This window comes from Seriola aureovittata, chromosome 10 (assembly GCF_021018895.1).
Source record: "Seriola aureovittata isolate HTS-2021-v1 ecotype China chromosome 10, ASM2101889v1, whole genome shotgun sequence".
Taxonomy (NCBI): Eukaryota; Metazoa; Chordata; class Actinopteri; order Carangiformes; family Carangidae; genus Seriola; species Seriola aureovittata.
The window spans coordinates 9,563,326-9,583,130 of NC_079373.1; the positions used below are offsets into that span (position 1 = coordinate 9,563,326).

The 19,805-nt window shown below is 40.1% G+C and overlaps 2 protein-coding genes across 2 annotated transcripts; one reads left to right on the forward strand and one right to left on the reverse strand.

The window, feature by feature from the left end:
* Positions 1-12: 12 nt before the first annotated feature.
* Positions 13-7,909, reverse strand: nt5dc3 (5'-nucleotidase domain containing 3). Its single transcript, XM_056387046.1, has 14 exons — positions 7,528-7,909; positions 6,288-6,472; positions 6,060-6,134; positions 5,879-5,934; positions 5,593-5,683; positions 5,361-5,498; positions 4,421-4,481; positions 4,087-4,189; positions 3,453-3,554; positions 3,176-3,257; positions 2,981-3,067; positions 1,758-1,898; positions 1,575-1,639; positions 13-1,468 (listed from the first exon to the last, which is right to left on the reverse strand). Exons 1-14 carry the CDS (start codon positions 7,811-7,813, stop codon positions 1,204-1,206), a joined length of 1,737 nt encoding a protein of 578 aa, XP_056243021.1. The 5' UTR covers positions 7,814-7,909; the 3' UTR covers positions 13-1,203.
* A 1,865-nt stretch (positions 7,910-9,774) lies between these two features.
* hsp90b1 (heat shock protein 90, beta (grp94), member 1) lies at positions 9,775-15,938 on the forward strand. The gene is made up of 18 exons (XM_056387900.1): positions 9,775-9,932; positions 10,473-10,575; positions 10,916-11,057; positions 11,194-11,310; positions 11,421-11,752; positions 12,017-12,128; positions 12,258-12,386; positions 12,496-12,612; positions 12,717-12,854; positions 12,968-13,045; positions 13,158-13,223; positions 13,541-13,810; positions 13,956-14,201; positions 14,339-14,475; positions 14,612-14,690; positions 14,949-15,104; positions 15,415-15,510; positions 15,614-15,938. Exons 1-18 carry the CDS (start codon positions 9,884-9,886, stop codon positions 15,638-15,640), a joined length of 2,394 nt encoding a protein of 797 aa, XP_056243875.1. The 5' UTR covers positions 9,775-9,883; the 3' UTR covers positions 15,641-15,938.
* Positions 15,939-19,805: the final 3,867 nt, after the last annotated feature.

Below are 19,805 nucleotides of genomic sequence, written 5' to 3' on the forward strand. Positions count from 1 at the left end.
CAGTGGGCTGGGAACATTGAGCCATTTCCATTTTAATAAATAGTGAAATAAAAATACACTTTATCAAGACATATTTAAAACTACAGGAACAAATAAAGAAAAGAAACCATGAGGTCTTGGTTGTGGCCACTGGTATTAAACAATTCCCTTTTTCCAAATTCATTAAAAACTAAAAAGATGCCAGCTTGTATATGAAATACATATATATATATATATATATATATATATATGTATATATATATTTCCAGCTTTCACTCACTTTCGCAAAAAAGTGACAAACACAAAACCCACAAAACTCAATGCTGCCTGGACAGATCAAACAGCAACAACCATGCAAAATGCAGCACTAATGTTCTATATTTTCCTGACAAGTATTACAATTTCTCTTCTGCTAAAATGAAACATACAGGCTGTGTTTTGTAAAAATGATTAAAACAAAAATATCTGACAATCAATGTGCAATGTGCATCACAATGTGCAGTTCAAAATTAAATGAACTAAAATGCTTGTTGGCAAAGTCTGAAAAGCTTGATTACCTTCATTTAATATTAGGCTTTTAAAAATATATACAGTACATAGCAGTAATGTGAACATGAGATTAAGGCAACAGAGTTTGTAATGTAAATGTCACGTCAGTATTTCACCAGTAGCTAGTCTTACAGTTTTACAGATGCAGAGGACAAAAAAAAAGGCAAAGATAATCTTTAAAGAGATTGTACAGTTCATACTAGAGACCTATCATAGACTTGATGTGAGACTGCCCCTTATTGTTCAAACTGTGTAAATGCATCATTTTAGCGTAATCTCGCACTACAAACCTCCCTCTCCCTCATACAAAGACACACACACACACACGCAAATCCAAAACAATCAGTGCTTTCAAGTTTCCAAATTCCAAATAAAGATTTAAAATACAAAGTATGCATTTTTCGAATTCAATAATCGAATTGCTTGTTCTGTCATGTGGCATTTGGCTTAAAAAGCACAAAATCCACTGAATTCTTTGACAGGATATACATAACTACTAGTTTAAAGCTTAATAAACATCAACAATTAACATCATTGTAACCAATTATACATAACTTAAAGTGTGGCATGCATCTTCTAAAATGCCATATCTCAAAACTTGAAAAAAAAAAAAAGAGTTAGGTTTAAATCAGCAATGGAGATCAGTCAATCTGAACAATGCCTTGCCCCCTCTCTCTAATCGGACCCTGCTTTGGTCGTGTGGAACTGTGAGGAGACACTCAGGCCAGCAGAGCTGTGTTCAGGCCAGATGGGCGACTCGTGCTGCAGGGGAGTGCGACGGGGGAAAAAGGTGTGTTGGAAGTCGTAGTTGAGCAGGCAGCTGATGGAGGCCATGTAGATGTCAGCAAAGCGCGACAGCCGTCGTGAGAAGTAAGTGGGGTTGTGGTATGTTCGGAAAAGACTCCCAAACTGAGCGTTGAAGATGTCCTTCGTCTGTGGCCTGCCATTAAAAGACATTCATACTTTAAGCACATGGGTTAGATCAGATCTACAAGAGCTCAGTAAATGTTCAAAGTCATGAATGCCAAAGAAATTATCTGCATTACCTCATGGCTTCTCTTTCTCGGATCCACTCGTCAACAACAGCTTGAGATGCCGGGTCCCTGTGCACCTGTTTGGGAGCAGTGCACAGAAGTTAAGCATAAAGAGTTGAGCTTGGAGGCAGAAAGAAAAACAAAGAAATGCTGTACATAAGACCTGACACAAAGGTTTTTGTTAAAGTTCTTGACCTGCATCTGTTCAATAAGTCCAGTCAGTGCCTGTAACCAGGTCATCATGTGCACATACTGCTCCGTGTTCATAATCTTGATCTCTTTCCTCAGCTCAGGGATGATGGCCCCTGTTCTCCAGCCATGTTTCAGCGTTAAATCCTGCACAACAAAGTACCAGAAGACCAGTCTTCAGCTACAAAACACTGAATACAGCATTATTTGTCAATGATTAACGACTTGTTTGGCTGGAAGTCTGTGTCTACATGCAAGAAATAATTAAGCAATAAAAAAAACACAAGGGATTGCTATGGATCACACTCCAGAGTGTCAGGCTTAAGGTACTTACATACAGTCAAAGAACTATTGCGTACTCAGTTGCTTTACACAGTGCTCACAACCCAACATACAGTCAACGTAGTTGCACAGATGAGAGTGAAGAAAATAGACTTCAAGCCTCAATCTGTTAGGTGGCAAACAGCAAGTTAAAACCAAAGTGTGTCTGTTCTATAGGACAAAACTGAAATGGATCAAAGTAACGACAACATCCTTTTCTGTTTCGTGTTTTTAGATTCTTTTATCAAAGTGTATAAAGAAAAAATAAAATATCGCTCCATCCCTCCCTCCCATGTGACGCGTTTGCTTCTGCTCTTTGTCCACTTACAGTAATGACCTCGTCCTACAGCCTGTGAGGCTGCCTGTTAGCTGTGGTTATAATAAACCACACACGCCATGTTCCATCTCTTTAAATAAGCAAAATGGAGATATTTGATATGTAGCAAGATGTAAACTGTTTTCATTATCACCATTTACAGCGGTTGTTACAATTCACTGTGCTGCAATGAGAAAAAAAGATGCTAGTTTGTTTGTTTAGTGCAAATGAGGGGCAACTGTCGGCAAGTTGCTAGGTTACAGGTATAAAAAAGGTAAATCAGGTGCAGTGATAGTCACTACTGTGGATGTGGTAGATGTAATATATCAGGAGGAGCTGACACTCATTAAAATGTCTGTCAGCCAATGCAGAGTGGCAGTAACTGGTTTAAATACATGCTCAACCCAGTTATTTTAGTATCATTATTCTATTTCCTGCAGATTCAGTGTGTAAAGATGAACTCTGTCTTAAAGCAAGCAATAAATAAAGCAGGGCTCCCCTCTGTGTTCTTAATATCACAATCTTTCGTACCACACTGTTTTGTGTAGCTGTTATTAGCCCTTTGTTGAACATATGTCTGGGTACTGCTTACTGCCAAGTCGCTGTAGATGTGATCACCAAAGTAGAGCACTTTGGATCCTCTCCAGCCTGTGAGTCTCAGGAACTCATAAAGGTTTCCCTACAGTGAAAAAAAATTCATTAACCATGTGTTTCATCAAGGTGTGTGCTGGTGTGATTTCTCAGAAATGTTTAACTGGCATGACATGATCATTTCCTGTCACCACACCTGTTTGTAGATCTGCCCCTTTTCCAACTTGTGAATCCTGTCCCACAGCAACGCACCTTTGTCAGTCACTCGCCTGAAGGGTCTAGGAAAAAATACACAATCCCTTATAGTATCCACAAACTCCAAATCACACATACACGTATGCACATTCTGTGTACAAATAGTGCACAATGTCTATTGGTGACCGCAAGTCCGTGTGGTCCAGGGGGACCCCTAGTGGAATGCAAAAAGCATAGCATGGACATGGTATGAGCTGCGGACACAACAACACACTTACTTTCTCCTGTCATTGAAGAAACCAGGTTTGTCGGCCTGAACAATAACAACATCAAACAGGTCCCTCCAGTCCTTCCCTACAATGTAGCTCATTCCTCGGTCCCTGAGGAAAACAAAGATTCAAGCTGTTACTTTGTCAGCAACATCTTAAAGCTCATCATGAGGGTACAATTACAAACACTTGAGCTCACAGTGTTTACAGCACACAGTGATAATGATGCAACCACCAGCAATAATATGTCCATTTTTTTACTGTTAGTGTGATGTTAAACAAAAATCAATGAAACTGCCCTGGTATTTTAAATCTGGCTTTGGCATGTTTTGTTGCTGTACTGACTGAATGTAACAAACTATGAAATCAAGGACTTGAGTTTCCTGTCTTTGGGTACTGGGGGCCTTTCAAGATTGCATAGATATAGCTGGTCATGTTGTGCAAAAGAGAATCACAGGCAATGACTTACAACGAATAACAAATGCGTGCAAACAGAAAGCCCTTTGATGTGTGCATATTTCTGCCCATCCATAAAAGTTGGGGGCATTATGCAGAAGCGCTGATTAAATATTTGTACACCAGTACATGGCGTTTTTAATTAACCATACCGGCAAACACTTGCACTCCGTTTGCGCACACTTACACAAAGTCAAAGGGACTATTGGTAATGAGGAACATCTTTTTTCCATGCTCTGACAGCTTCTTCAGTACAGCATGGCTTTGCTCACCATAGCAAACATATTTCTCTGGGAAATGAGAGAACAGAGAGAGGCAGGGAAAAAGAGGAAGAGGGAAGGGGTGGGGTGGGGTGGGTGGTATTGATATAATTTGAGCAAACAAAACTCCGCTTTTTGTTTATACATCACAGCCTCATTATTTCCAAATCAATTTTTTACGTCTTGGCAACAACTCAGATGTGGCCGTATAATTTCTTTTACATCAGTTCAAACAGAGTAATATAAATCAAAGAGCATTACCAATATCTGCCTCCACAGCTCGGTACATAATGCCCTTGACGTGAACATCTCTAATGGCTTCCTGTGAAGATGAAAAAGTAAACAGCCCTCAGTCAGGAAGTCTTGACTTCAGTGACACAATGTTAGCAGTCAGATCTCGTAGCAACACTTTGTTCTGTATATAAATGAATGATTGGAAGCACAAAGAAAGTGCATCTTTGAATACAAATTAAACCTGAAGAAAGCAGACCCTGGAGTTTAGTTACTTTGGTGACACAGAGAAAAACTTTCCGGCACATTTTCAACAGTGTATCTTGTGCTTGTGAATCGGTTAATGGTAAATCAAGCTGGACATTTAAGGGCAAACTTAAAGGAAGTGTGTCATATACAAAGACTGTTTGAGGTTCAAGGAAAATAAGTTAAAAAAGAATACAGTAAAAATAAAAGGGTTAATACTGAATAATGAATCAGGCTTGGCAAGAAAAAGGAAAATAAGGAGGGTGTCCTTGAAAAGATGTAAGAGGCACTCGTGGAACAGAGTGTGTGTGAGGGCTTTTAATGACAGCAATCTGTCAAAAACGCTTCAGTGTCACACAGAAGAGTCAGGACCAGCGTGACAGCTGCCCTCGAAGGGAGAACACAGCGCTGATTTCTCGCCCCTCTCCCTCTGAAGTAGCAGAGCCACCAGAGAGCAGACACAGATGGCTGGAGGCGGGCTTGCTCGACTAAAATTAGACGCCAGTTTTCAGAGCTAAAATTAAGACGGTATTGAATGGCTGGAGTATCAAGGCACACAGCAAACATGTAAATACATTAACATTCATGCAGATGTGGCTGGATTTTATGTATTTACACACATACAGGCCTCAACCAGGGGTGAAGGAGAGTAATGCTCAGTCAATTTGTCACAATTTCCCTAAACAATAATGAACCAAGGGAGTATGATAAGAAGAGAGTTCACCTTTACGTCTTTGTAGAGATGGACTGGCTCATAGTCGATATTATGCCTCATGAAGAAGTCATTGACACAGGACAGCAGGGTCATCTCAGGCAGGGAGAATATATCCATGAACTGTTTCATGGTGTGGCCATGTGAGCTCTGCCGGACAGTGACAAACATAATTATATTCTGTTGTTTATACCTATATCTGTGAACCTGTGTTAGTACAGACAGGTGTTGAAGTGTTCTTCACCTTGCCATAGAAGTCGCTCATGATCTCTAGAGGTACGTGACAACCTTCATACATCGCAATGACTTCCTCATCAGGAACTGGATGAAGACCCCTTTAGGAGAAACATGAAATATTACAAGTGACACATACTTATATATATATGTGTATATATATTATTATTATTATTATATATATACATATATAACATTTTTAGCTGTCTACATCTGAAAAACTGTGTTATACTCAGATAGTGTTGTATAAATTTACACTTTACCCTCTACCCTGGTGTAATACATTGGACAGATACCTGTATACAGTTCCCAACTGGATGTAGTGGAAAGCATCTATCTTCATCAGCAGCGCCTGTTGCAAATCATTGAATTTTTTCACAAAAATGGTCCTCACACTAAGCTTACAGTTCAACATGTGCAAAATATTTTTAAACCAAATGTGTCAGTGTTTTCAAGTTAAATGAGAAAAGACCTCACTTTTTGAACATCATAGTGAAGTCCTCTTACAGCAAAATTTGGAATATACTCATACTTCCGCAGATCCTCTGGATACTAATGAACATTAAAAAAGCAGAGGTTAATATGAGCTTTTCAATGACAAAATAACAGATAAAGGAAAATATATGGTTATATATTGTCCTTCTGTCTGCACCTGGAACAACAATGTGGTGACCGGTTAGTGACAGGTTTGAAAGAGTCACACACCCTGTGGTTAGTGATGAGGATGTCCCGGGCTATGTTGAAGATGAGGGTGTGGAGGTGGCTGGAGTAGAACGCCAGGGTGTAGTCATAGTCGAAGCCGTAGATCTCTATGTCTCGCAGGCTCATCTCGTTGTTGGCAAAAATGGTGTCAGGGTTGACCGAGTTGGTGGATATGACTGGGATCAGATCTGAGAAGAGAGACACACTGTAAGTTATTCTGCAGTTTGTTTCCATTTGGGAATATTATGTTTTTATGACACGAAAGTCATGTCTTAGGACTGAAGCACATCTGATAACCACGTTTCTGTTCCACTTCTGTTTCTTAATTCTGCCGGCCTGTTTTCTCTTCTTAAGTTTCTGCTGGCACTTTCACAATCCTTTGTCCATAAACATTTGCACTGACCCAAGCAAATATTAGAGGTACATTTTTGTGCACATGAATTACTATTAAATTAGAATTTCATATTACTAATTGCTCATTTCTACCATGAAATTATAAGTTTAAGTGTACAATTAGTGCCCCAAAATGTGCGTATTATGTCGGCTGCTAGTTTAAGGTACTGGCACCTTTTTAATTCCCATTCAAGCACCCATTCAGGAGGGGACAAAATAATAGGAACACCATAGCAAATAATTAAATGCATTACAAAATCACCACAAAGTTGAATTGACCCTTACCTGACACATTCTCAAACAAATCCTGGACAGTATACATGTCACAGTGTATTATTACATTATATTTGACAAGATTTCATGTTGTTGTGTTCACCGTAAATGCAAAATACTGTTCATATTTGGGTACGACCGAGTTAAAACAGTGGATATGGTTTTGAAATTGTGTTTAGAGTTTGGACAAAATAACAGAAACACCTCACTACTACAACAACATCACCACCTACAAAAACATCTATAGATTTGAATTAACTAAAAATCAACATTTACATGTTATAAGCAGCCTTAACTGCATGGCTGCTGCATTGAATTGCATTATATTTTACAGGTGTTGATGTTGTTTTGTCTATAACATTAATGTGTGAAACAAAGTATCCTAGCCTATAGCTAAAGGGTGCTATTTCCATGAATTTTGCAGGCGGGGCTGCTAATGTGAGGCTGTTAGAATAGTGGATGCGTTTAGGAAACATTAGTCATAACAGGGTTGTAAGGCAACAAGAGTTTTGTATTTACCGCAATGCTGTATCTTAATAAATGAATGGCGCCTCTGTAGTTTTATCAGAGTTCATACCTTCTGTCTGCCTTTTGGTCTCATTGTAAACAGACCACAGCCTCTCTGTCATGTCCTGACCGTCTGAAGAGCTGCTACAAACAGATGCTGCGTAGCTTTTGACTCTGGGCTGCTGTGACAGTAGTTGACCGACTCCATGGTGTACCGCACCGAAATTCCGTTTCCACAAGCAAGACCTGAATGGCCGGTGGTGTAAACCCTGTAAGACTTTACAGAAAACAGCCGCCTTCAGCAGACAGTCCTTGTGTTTCAGGAGAGACGGCAGGGGCAATGACAAGGGCGCCATGGCTCTGTTCTTTGGGTGACGGCCCGGGTGTATGTCGCAGCGGACTCCCGGACGAGTGCATGCGGCTGACAGACTCCTCTGTAAATACCGAAAGTGTCTCTGGATGGTTGCTCTCTTACGTCACATCCGTGTTTGGCCCGCCAGCGAATCAGAAGCTGGTAAGAGTTCAGTCTCTTCCTACTGTTCATTAAACAGCTGAGACATTTACCAGATACATGCATTAAATATACATAATCCAGAAAACGATCCATTATTACACAGACCCGTTGTAATGTGCAGGTCAGTAGCTGAGCCGCATTAACCTCCCTGTACATGGCAGTTTCATTATTTCTCCCCACACCCGGAGACCCACCAGTAGGACTACTCTACGGCTGAAATGGTTAGCTGAGTGATCGACTGACAAAACAAAAACATATTGCCATTAATTCTTACTTGTTTAAACCATTTAAAAACAAAAAAATGTAAAAATCCACTGTTATTGACAGTGTTTTGACAGTTGCACGGGGAAAACAATTTGAATATGTACATTTGCTCTTCAGAGAACATTGATGAGTATATATAACTATTTTCTGACATTTTAATCACAGAACAATCAATCAATTATTACAGGAAAAAACTGTCAGATATGTTGTTAAAGAAGATAATTGTTGGTTGCAGCCCTACAGTTCTCACTGTGTATTTCTGTGTGTTTTGTCACTTGACAAACATAAAAAGTGGAAGGAATTTGTCAAAATACAACTTTACAGCAAATGAGGCCAAAATAGATGAAAACAATGAAGATCTAACTGAACTTTTACACATGGCCCCTCTACAAATATAGTTATAGCTGATATTGTACTTCACTGGTGCAAATTTCTAACAAATTTACGATTAATCAAATGATGTAGATCTAAATTAAATGAACTAAAACTTGGACTTTGGGCCTCTTGGGTGCCTGGGCCAACTGGACAGTTCCCTTCTCTCTCTTCTCTTTGTTGGTCATCCAGCCTTGGCCAGAGGAGTTTATTCTGTCAATAGTATTAAAAGGATCCTCTTGGACATAATGGCAATGACAGAAGCCAAAACATAGATCAAATATTCCTGATGACAAAAGTAAAAATAATCATGGCAAGTTATGACTATTGTGTACAGCATTATTCTGACTTCTCACTTTTGTCATGGTAAACCAAAATTTATGATACACACACCCCACCCTTTCACACCTATAACTGTAACTATAACTGCAATTTGACACTTGTAGCCTGATCCCACACAGTCGGATACACACCATTCAGGCAGGCTTAGCAAACAGCACAATAATGTGCACATTTGTATGTTAATGTTATGCACTATTTATCCATCCAGTGGTGATTCCATTATGGCACAATCTCGGGCGTGTGTTGCGAGTAAAAATATGTGTTTGAAATCATCTGCATTTTCATCTGACTAACTGAACAGTGCCACCCGATGGAGTAAAGATCAGAGGTGTACATAACATGTGCTCATTCAGTGCGTACCTCCAAAGTAGGAGATATATGACTACAGGGAATCCACACCTTTATCGGAAAGATAATGCAGATAGCCGAAATAGCCATGTGTACGGACAAAACACATACACGGATATAATGCTCCAGTTTGTGTTAACGGGGCCATAACCAAAAATCGTGTCTGTATCTACGTTGTCGTCAGGCTTCAATGTGTCACTTGTCTGTGACATTGCATAAGAAAATCAAAGTTTAAGCAACGTGTAGACAGAGATTTTTTTCTTTTTTCTTTTTTTTTACTAGAGGTAAATTTTCGGAAGTGATGTGCTGATCATTCATTCTTGGCCAATGGTGTCCAGCCACGATTTTCGGGTATTGACTTATGTTGAAGAATCTGATTGGACGACATGTGCGGTGGGCTCGGCTGTGATTGGTCTAAGGTTGTGCGTGGTGCGCAGCCATTGGCTGGTTGTCACGGGTTTAAGAGAGTGGGCACTTTTGGTGGGAGAGGCAGGTTGTCAGTCTCTGTTGTAAAGGCAGAGCTGCGTGCGCTGGTCCCCGGCTTTTGTCTGAGTAGCTGAAGAACCACTTCGCCATTCATCTCAAAATGAAACGTGTTTGGCTGATAGGTCTTCTCTTTGCACTCTTAGCCTTTGGTGAGTAGCGGGGAGATTTACTACGTTGTCTCACTTCTTTTTAAATGACCTAACATTGTAGCTAACAGGGTTAGCCGGTAAGCTAACGTTAACTTGCTTTTGTGCTTCTTCTCTGCTCATTCATGACTGCAGACTTCATAGATTTGCAGTTTCCAAGTTTAATTTAATCCATTTGTTAATGATTGGCCGCATGATTTATTTGGCCCCTACACGTTTCTTAGAGCAACTGGCTAGTATCCGTTACTCCTAATTTCCTTTCCAGAAGTTTCTAGTGCCAACACCATGTATGTTGAAGCTGACTGACGCTGGCTAACATCCCTATGAAAAACTGTTGCTGTTACATAGATGCACGTCCATATATTAGCTTGTAAAAACCAGCCTACCTAAGGTTACACCTTTCTTATTTTGGTGATTCTGAGCATGTCTTTGCAGAGCGTCATTCTGATTGAGATAATCTTACCTGCTGAATATTTCCTCAGGTATTCCTGCAGCATTTAGTATGATTTTTATGAATCTAACAATCTTTTTCTCCCTTTGCAGCTGCTGTAAAGGCAGAAGATGAACTTGACATCGATGGGACAGTAGTGGATGACCTGGGTAAAAGCAGGGATGGCTCCAGAACGGATGATGAGGTGGTGCAAAGGTAGGTGTCACTTTCAATACATTTCCATATCACACCTGTTGAGTGAACTGTGTCTCTATCTGAGAATGTCAACTAGACCTCAAGTTAACAGCACAAGGTCAGTGTGACCAAGCTTGTGCACACAAACGCTCAGAGCAACCTTGGAATTGTTACTGGCAGCAAAGCTCTGCAGGATTTATGGCACATCCCTCATTAAGACGAGGGAATCTGGTGTGTGTTGCCTTTAACGTGGATACTGATCCCCAGAGGGAGAACAGATTTGCATGTTGTTTGTTGACAGCTGTGATTTCTTGTTGTGCACTCCCCCTGATCGCACATGTGTGCATCTGTCTATCCTCAGAGAGGAGGAGGCTATCCAGTTGGATGGGTTGAATGCAGCACAGATTAAGGAACTCAGAGAAAAGTCAGAAAAACATGCATTTCAGGCTGAAGTCAACCGTATGATGAAGCTGATTATCAACTCCCTCTACAAGAACAAGGAGGTGAGCAGGAATAAACATATTTTGATGTTCTGTCAGCAGTATTGCAAGATGACTTCTTTACTTGTACGTTATGGCTTACAGACTGTATCAGGAAGGCCTAAACTAATGCTGAAATTATTATTTTTGTCTGTTACAGATCTTCCTTAGGGAGCTGATTTCTAATGCCTCCGATGCTCTGGATAAGATCCGCTTGCTGTCTCTAACCAATGAGGACGCAATGGCTGCCAATGAAGAGCTGACCATTAAAATAAAAGTATGCACAAGATATGGGGTGTTTACATTTACTGTATGTTGCAGTCTATATTGGTAATGTTAATGGTTCTTGCTCTGTTGGTAACTTCACTATATTGTTCCAAACCCCAGTCTGATAAGGAGAAGAACATGCTGCACATCACTGACACTGGTATTGGAATGACAAAAGAAGAGTTGGTGAAGAACTTGGGAACGATCGCCAAGTCCGGCACCAGCGAGTTCCTCAACAAAATGACAGAGATAGAGTCTGACGGACAATCTACCTCAGAGCTCATTGGCCAGTTCGGTGTGGGTTTCTACTCTGCTTTCCTTGTTGCTGACAAAGTCATCGTGACGTCAAAGCACAACAATGGCACCCAGCACATCTGGGAGTCTGACTCTAATCAGTTCTCTGTCATCGAGGACCCCCGTGGGGACACACTGGGCAGAGGAACCACCATCACGTGGGTTCACATTTTGTTTTTCCATTGCTAAAAGTCTAACAACTGCTGTTACTCTTGTAGCCATTTACACTGCCCCTCTTTTTATCCTCCAAACTGTAAAGATTACATTTGTAGTTGCAGGAGAAGTTTCCATATAGCTACTAGCAATTAAGAGAGATTGTTAAACTGTAACACCTCAACTGGACTTTGTTACTACTCTAGTCTCAAATGTTAGAATAGTATTGACTTTGAAATTAAATCCTTCCCATCTTTTTCCAACCTCAGACTTGTCCTCAAAGAGGAGGCCTCAGACTATCTGGAGCTGGAGACCATTAAGAACCTCGTCAGGAAATACTCTCAGTTCATCAATTTCCCCATCTATGTTTGGGCCAGCAAGGTGATTACTTAAGACACTTCCTCCACACTTTTGACTCAGATGTGATTTCAGTATAGTTCTGTTATGAAACTGACAAATATGGAAATTAACAAATGGCAGTTACATAACTTCTTCCCCTCAACATACCAGACTGAGACAGTTGAGGAGCCCATCGATGAAGATGCTGAGGCAGCAGAGGAACCAGAGAAAGAGCCTGCTGAGGAAGAGGCCGAGGTAGAAGAAGAGGAGGAGGACAAAGACAAACCAAAGACAAAGAAGGTAGGAAGTTCATTTAGGGCGGGCGATATGGAAAAAAATAATATGACTGACTATCGGATGTATCTTGATATTAATGTTGTATTTTTATTGTGTGGTGTTTGTGTTGCAGGTTGAGAAGACTGTGTGGGACTGGGAACTGATGAATGATATCAAGCCCATCTGGCAGAGACCAGCTAAGGAGGTTGAGGAGGATGAGTACAAGGCTTTCTACAAAACGTTCTCCAAGGTAGGGACCTGAACAGTATCACTTTGTCAAACATCAGTGTTGGTTGTCTGCGTTCCTCGTGGGCTCAATTTTAGTCATTCAAACGATGTTATGTTCTCCAACAGGACAGTGACGACCCTCTGGCCCACATCCACTTCACAGCTGAGGGAGAGGTTACCTTCAAGTCCATCCTGTTTGTGCCAACTTCAGCTCCCCGCGGCCTCTTTGACGAGTATGGCTCCAAGAAGAATGACTACATCAAGGTATGTGGCCCGAACAATATTTAGTTATCATTTTAAGGGATTGTATGTGCTTATAGAACAGTAATCAGGAATTTTCCCAGCTCACTCTATGAATAAATGTCTTTCTGTCACAGCTGTTTGTCAGGAGAGTTTTCATCACAGACGACTTCAACGACATGATGCCCAAGTACCTGAACTTCGTCAAAGGAGTGGTGAGTGATTTGTTACTGTTGTTATGATGGAGCCATGTGCTATTATGGACCGTTCATTCTTTGCTTTAATGGCACCAGCACTTGTTATTTTAATGTAAATTTATTTTGCTAGGTTGACTCTGATGACCTCCCCCTGAATGTCTCCAGAGAGACTCTGCAGCAGCACAAACTGCTCAAGGTGAGCTTCATATCAAACATGAATACATCATCTCAAGACCAACTATTTTTCATTTGTAAATGTCACTTAGACTCAGTCTATAATGTATATGGTCTTTACTGATCTATGAGGCATTATAACATTTCTTTTTAACTAGATGCAAAATGACTATTGATAAACAAGCAGGAGAGCAACCTTGTACAGAACATTTTATATTAAAAGTCAGGAAGTGCTTTCCAGGAAGAAGAGAGGGAAAGAGAACAGAGTACAAGTTACGAAATCAAGAAAAATGTATAAGGACAATGAAACCTAAAGTGGAAAATGTAATTTCTTATCAGGTTATCCGTAAGAAGCTGGTGCGCAAGACTTTGGACATGATCAAGAAGATCGCAGAGGAACAATACAACGATAAGTTCTGGAAGGAGTTTGGAACCAACATCAAGCTGGGTGTCATTGAGGATCACTCCAACAGGACCCGTCTGGCCAAGCTGCTGCGCTTCCAGACCTCCAACAGCGAAACGGTCCTGGCCAGCCTGGAGCAGTATGTGGAGCGCATGAAGGAGAAGCAGGACAAGATCTACTTCATGGCGGGCACCAGCAGGAAGGAGGTGAGTGGATGGTTCGAATGATTGTAAAAACAATTTAAAATTGTAGATTTTCATAGAAGATGAGATCAAATGACGGGTATTTGAACTCGCACAATAAAGTCAAAGGAGCTCATCTGATCATCTGTATTATTTTTTTCCTCTGCAGGCTGAATCTTCTCCCTTTGTTGAGAAGCTGCTGAAGAAGGGCTATGAGGTGATCTACCTGACTGAGCCTGTGGATGAGTACTGCATCCAGGCGCTGCCAGAATTTGATGGAAAACGTTTCCAGAATGTGGCAAAGGAGGGTGTCAAATTTGATGAGAGTGACAAGGCCAAAGAGAAGCGAGAGGCCCTTGAGAAAGACTATGAACCTCTCACCACTTGGCTGAAGGACAAGGCCCTGAAGGACAAGGTGAAGAGCCAATTATTTTGTGATATTCATGACATTGGAAATAAGTACCAATCAAAGAAGTGATAACGTTTGGCTGCGTCTACTTGGTTATGTCTGTTCCATCAGCTCACTTTTTCATATGATGCTGTCTTTCCCAGATTGAGAAGGCCGTCATCTCTCAGAGGCTAACCAACTCGCCCTGCGCTCTGGTTGCCAGTCAGTATGGCTGGTCAGGAAACATGGAGAGGATCATGAAGGCACAGGCCTACCAAACAGGAAAAGACATTTCCACAAAGTGAGTAATGATGATGCGCTGCGTTCCAACAATGTTTATGCTCGTTGTCAGTTGCAAAATGCAAATGAAGAACATGTTGTAGCCTGCTATGAGTGTCTGTTGAGCTTATTTGGCAATTCATCTCTCTCTTCCTTAGTTATTACGCCAGCCAGAAGAAAACACTAGAAATCAACCCTAAACATCCTCTCATCAAGCAGATGCTTAACAGAATCAATGTAAGTCTGACCACGGTCACATTTCAGTGGTGCCATATTATGTGATTTATAAGTTAGTTTGTTGCTTTTAAAAAATTAGGCAAAATGTAATTGATGTTATGTCATTCACATCAACTAATATAGTTATAGTAGTTTTAATATGATGAGCTAACCTATTCATGTGCATTAATTGGCTCCAGTGCATTATTTTTTGACATAAAATATACCAACAAATGCAGAATGAAGTGGAAAACAGTTTCTTTTCCTTGTGTTCTTCAGAGTGACGCTGAGGACCAGACTGCATCAGATCTGGCCGTGGTTCTGTTTGAGACGGCAACACTGCGATCAGGCTACCAGCTGGCTGACACAAAGGCTTATGGAGACAGGATAGAGCGCATGCTCCGGCTCAGCATGAATGTACCCCTGGATGAACAGGCAAGTCAATGCCAGCTGCGATATACTGTATTACTGTGCATTTGCATAGCAAATGTTTCCAGTTTCCAGTTTCGGTGTGCAAGTGTCAAGTCATCTCCTCTTTCATAGCCAGTGAACACATTCTTATCTATGACTTGATTAAACCATGTTTGTTTTTCACTGGAAAATAGTTCCACTTTCTTTTTTGTGTAGGATCTTCTGTCTTTGTAAACAGTTTAAGCATCCCTACATTCTTCATTTTGCCCAGTTTGGTAATTTTGGGTGTGTGAGCTCAGTGATGGTTATGTTAAAGTATGTGACTGTTCTACAGATTGAAGAAGAACCAGAGGAGGAGCCAGAAGAGCCAGCAGAGGATGACTCTGAAGATAAAGATGAAATTGTAGATGAGGAAGATGATGAAGAAACGGTGAGAACACTTAACAAAGCTGTGGCATCTTAAAGATGTAAAGAATTCAGATACTATTTGTTCCTGGCTGTTTTCTCATGACTTTGATTTTCTTCCCTTTCAGACACAAACGGACAAAGATGAACTGTGAAGCACTGAATGGAAAAGTATGTAACAATACAGCTGGAAACAGGATTTGAATCTTGTTCTAGTGCCACTGTGGTCGATTATCCTGGGTGGCGTCTCTGGGTTGGGTTTTTTAAGGCGAGTGTTGTTTGTTTTTGGTTTTTTTTTTTTTTTTTTGTTTTGTTTTGTTTTGTTTTGTTTTGTTTTTTTTGTTTTTTTTATTACATTCCCCATGACTGTAAATTTGTTAATATTTAACTGACTTGTTTATGGAAAGATGCGATCCTGTCTCTTGATCGAATAAATGTTTCCTGGAAAAAGGACGTGCATTGTTTGTTTGGTTTCATGAAACGCATTGAAAAATATACATGTAACTGAAAGCAACGTAAGGTAACCATGAATTTCTAGAGGCCAAATCACTGTTGAGATTACAAAAAATACTGCAAATTTATTTATTTTTTACATATCTCTTTTACATGGATCATTCACTACCACATTGACGTCTTGGATACTTAAGTCATTTAAATCATTACCACAAAGTCGGGATGGATATGTCTCCACCACTTCAGTGCTCTGCAACAGTGGTTGTCAAAGTTGGTCCTTGAGGGGGTTCCAGCAAAAGGGGGAAAAATGTCTTAATACTATAAATCTATCATAAGTAACTCAATGACAGACTGTATGACCATTTTGGTGATGGGTTTCAAACACTGTATTAAAACATAAACGGTCTGTAGTCTAATTTGTGCCAGTTCAGGGCTCCTTGATGTGAAGAGTTGAGAACCACTGCTCTAGACCATGCACCTTGTATTACCCTAACAGAAAAAATACTCAGCATTGATGTCTGGTTCATGTGGTTCATTATTATTACCCATGGTTCCATGCTGCTACTACTACTGGCTGCCCCGGCCTTCCAGCTGGATCACTACTCTGTTTATCTGTACCTGCTACTGACCTAGACAAGACGAAGATAAAGCAGAGCTGTAAGTATGTAAACACTTTTTTAATCTTGTGGAGAAGGTTATTCAATGTTATGAAGGTTATAAACTTTTTAAAACAAAATTCATGGCATTGATCATCATTCCATTTTCTTTTACTGTGAAATGCTTTCACAGCTTTTCTGTTGCCTTTCTGTCTCACAGCTTTGCAGATTCAGGGAAGATGAACCCTCTGAAAAAAACTGAAATCACCACACTTGTAATCCACTGGACAAAGACTGAGTGCCTTTGTTTTCCAAAGAGAGAGATCTTACCGGTAAGACTTGATACAGATGATGTATTTGAGTCAACTATATGTCTTTATTGAAGGAGTTTGATGCAGTAACCAATGCATTTTCTTTCATTTATAGGAAGTGAATTAAATTAGTCATGGGTTCAATGGAGAGGCAGTTTATCCAGGTAAGAGTCAATCACAAAGCCTGGAGCCAGGTATTGGAAGCAGAACTCCTTGTCTCATCTCAAGGAACACAAATAGCTCTCAGCAGTACATGGGCTCTAACCAGTCCCTTACTGGGATTGCAGGCCCTGATCATAGACCAGGTGTGAGGGAGAGGTTGAGGCATCAGATAATCCAAAAATCAGCTTTAAAGGAAGAAACACAGCTCAGCAATGTATCCATAGCTTTTGTGCTGCATCAACAGAAATATATTATGTTTACTTGCTGATAACTTTTCTCAAAAGAGTCACTGGGTAATGGTCATGAATTCAATGGAAACTGCACAGATTACATTTCCTATCAGCAGTATCTGTGTGTGGTTTGGTAACAGTGAAATCTGATAAGAGCAAATTCCACAGGTTTATCTCAATATCTACAGTACAATATGATTTACTGTAGTGGAAACTTAAAAGACTTACATATGTTTGGTTAACAAAGCATCTTTGAAACAAATTACGGTAAGACCCAAAGAAACAAAAAATGACTTGTGTGTATTATTTTACATATTTCTTATGATCCTTCCAGCACACTGTGAATAGTTTGTAGGGAATGAAACAGGAAGGTGTCTAAATTCATTAATCATTCTGGTGTTTAGTCAGATTCTCCATTGATCAGAATTTATAATGAAAAGGCAAAATATCATAATGAAAGAATGTATTACAATACCTCACTGTGTCCACTAGGTGACACAGTCACCCACATTTTGAAAATATGAATGGCATTAGAAGAATAATACTTTAGTGACTCAATTGTTATTAAAAGAGCAGATTTCTGTCATTTTGAGTTTTAAACTTAGGTACAAATTTACAGTTTTAAGGTTTTGGATTGAATTTAATGAGTAGTTATAATATTCAATACAAAGCAAAGTGAAGAAAACAACTCTTTGGCTTCAGGTAGTACTATAGCAAGAATTTATCATTCTTATCATTCAGGTAGCTCACTATTATTTAGTCATATTATCTCAATTTTAAGTTCACAATATCTTTAAGGCCATCATTTTTTTTTATCAGTCACTGTGCATATAGTGTGTGAGCAAGTTTTGTCCCAAATTTATTGTTTTTCCACTCGGAAAAAACTCTGATTATAACCTTAGAGAAGAGTATCAGAAGCTGCCTTCATAGCAGCCCGGAAATTAAGGAAACACTCAGGACGATGTGTTGGTGTGTGGATAAGCTACCCAGTCAGCACATTTCCTTTGGATGTGAAAGATATGGGCCAAGCTATGGCCCACATTCAGAGATGAATGAATCCCCACACCCGGTCTGAATTTATATCCCCAAGGCTGAACCACTGAAGTCGGCCTCTTTGCACTGTTACTAAAAATTGTTGGTCCCGTGATTGACTGCCTCCTGTTGTTCTGTAAATACTGAGCCTTCTTCACAATGTCAACAGAGGCTACTACTTGCTCGTATATACACAAATTACCACATATGTGGGTACGATTCAGAACTTCTTTGCATTTTGAAGTGTAGTAGTTCCACAGCTGTAAGCTCCACTGATCTGTTATGAAGCAGAAGCAATCTTTAGGATCTATGGTTCAGAGAGCAGGGCGGATGCACAGGGTTTGTTCTCTCCTAATAATTGTCTCTAATGTCCTCTATACCAGTATGGGGTTGTACTGTACGCATCCAAATCAAATCCATTTGCTTCCAGCAGTGGAAACCTGCAACTTTGAACGGTGACTTTATAGCAGATTAAGCTGCAGCAGTGTTGCATTACAGGTCAGTCCACGGTCGTGCCATATGTTTGCCTGAGTTAGAAAATGTTGTGCCCTCTTAATAAAAGGTGACAGATATGGGCCACAGCAGGGGGAGGGGTGTCATAGCGGAGCCAAAGTGGCACAGAGGTCTGATAAGCATAGTAGATAATAGCTGTGCTCTTTTGGTAGACTTTTTCTTTCTCAAGTGATTCCCTGCTGTTAACCTGTAGAACTATTCCTTCATCTGTCTTTGCCTTCTGCTCACCTCCATCAAAGCCCAGCTCCCCATGATAATCCCTACAATATGGCACACACATCTGGCAGTCACAGGGTTTTTTCATACAGCCACAGTTGCACCGCCATGTGTCCCAGTCAAAACACTAACTTCAGATCTTCTGTTGAAATGCTTCTCTGTCTTTAACTACGGGACTGAAAACTGGGGGGATGTACCTGTTGATTTCTGGATTTTCTTTTCCTCCTGCCATATCGTCTTTTTCACTTAAAATCACTTTTATTTGCTGAATTCTAAATGTGGCTCATCTAACCTGATCCAGTATTTTTCCTGGATGTAAATGTTGTTTGCTGTCTCGTTGTAGGAGCTTGTCTTCTCTGTGTTTTTGTCATGATTTCTGTTGTAAAGCACTTTGAATCAACTGTTTAAAGTGCTCTATGCTCTATATAAAGATGGGTTGAGTAGCCTGAGAACTAAAAGTTAAAGTTGAGGGCACAGTTGGAGAGAGTTACCAGTTTTACAGGTTCAAGGGGAACATATAAATCCTAGATTTCAGATTTCCTGTTATTGTGAGAAAGTCTAAAGGAAGGCCCAGATTCTAAGAAATACTGCTTTATCCATTTTGGAAACATAACTTATATTCATTGATCAGTATCTTTAAAACCCAAATAACTGCATCACTTGTTACTTTCAATGCAATGGGCTCTCCATAGATGACTATATAAGGTGTGCTGACAGCCATGTTTTAGTTTCATTCCAAGTATATTTTCGTCAGTTTCTTTCCGATACTGAATGTTTCACTCTGTAATGAAACTTCCTGGCAGCACA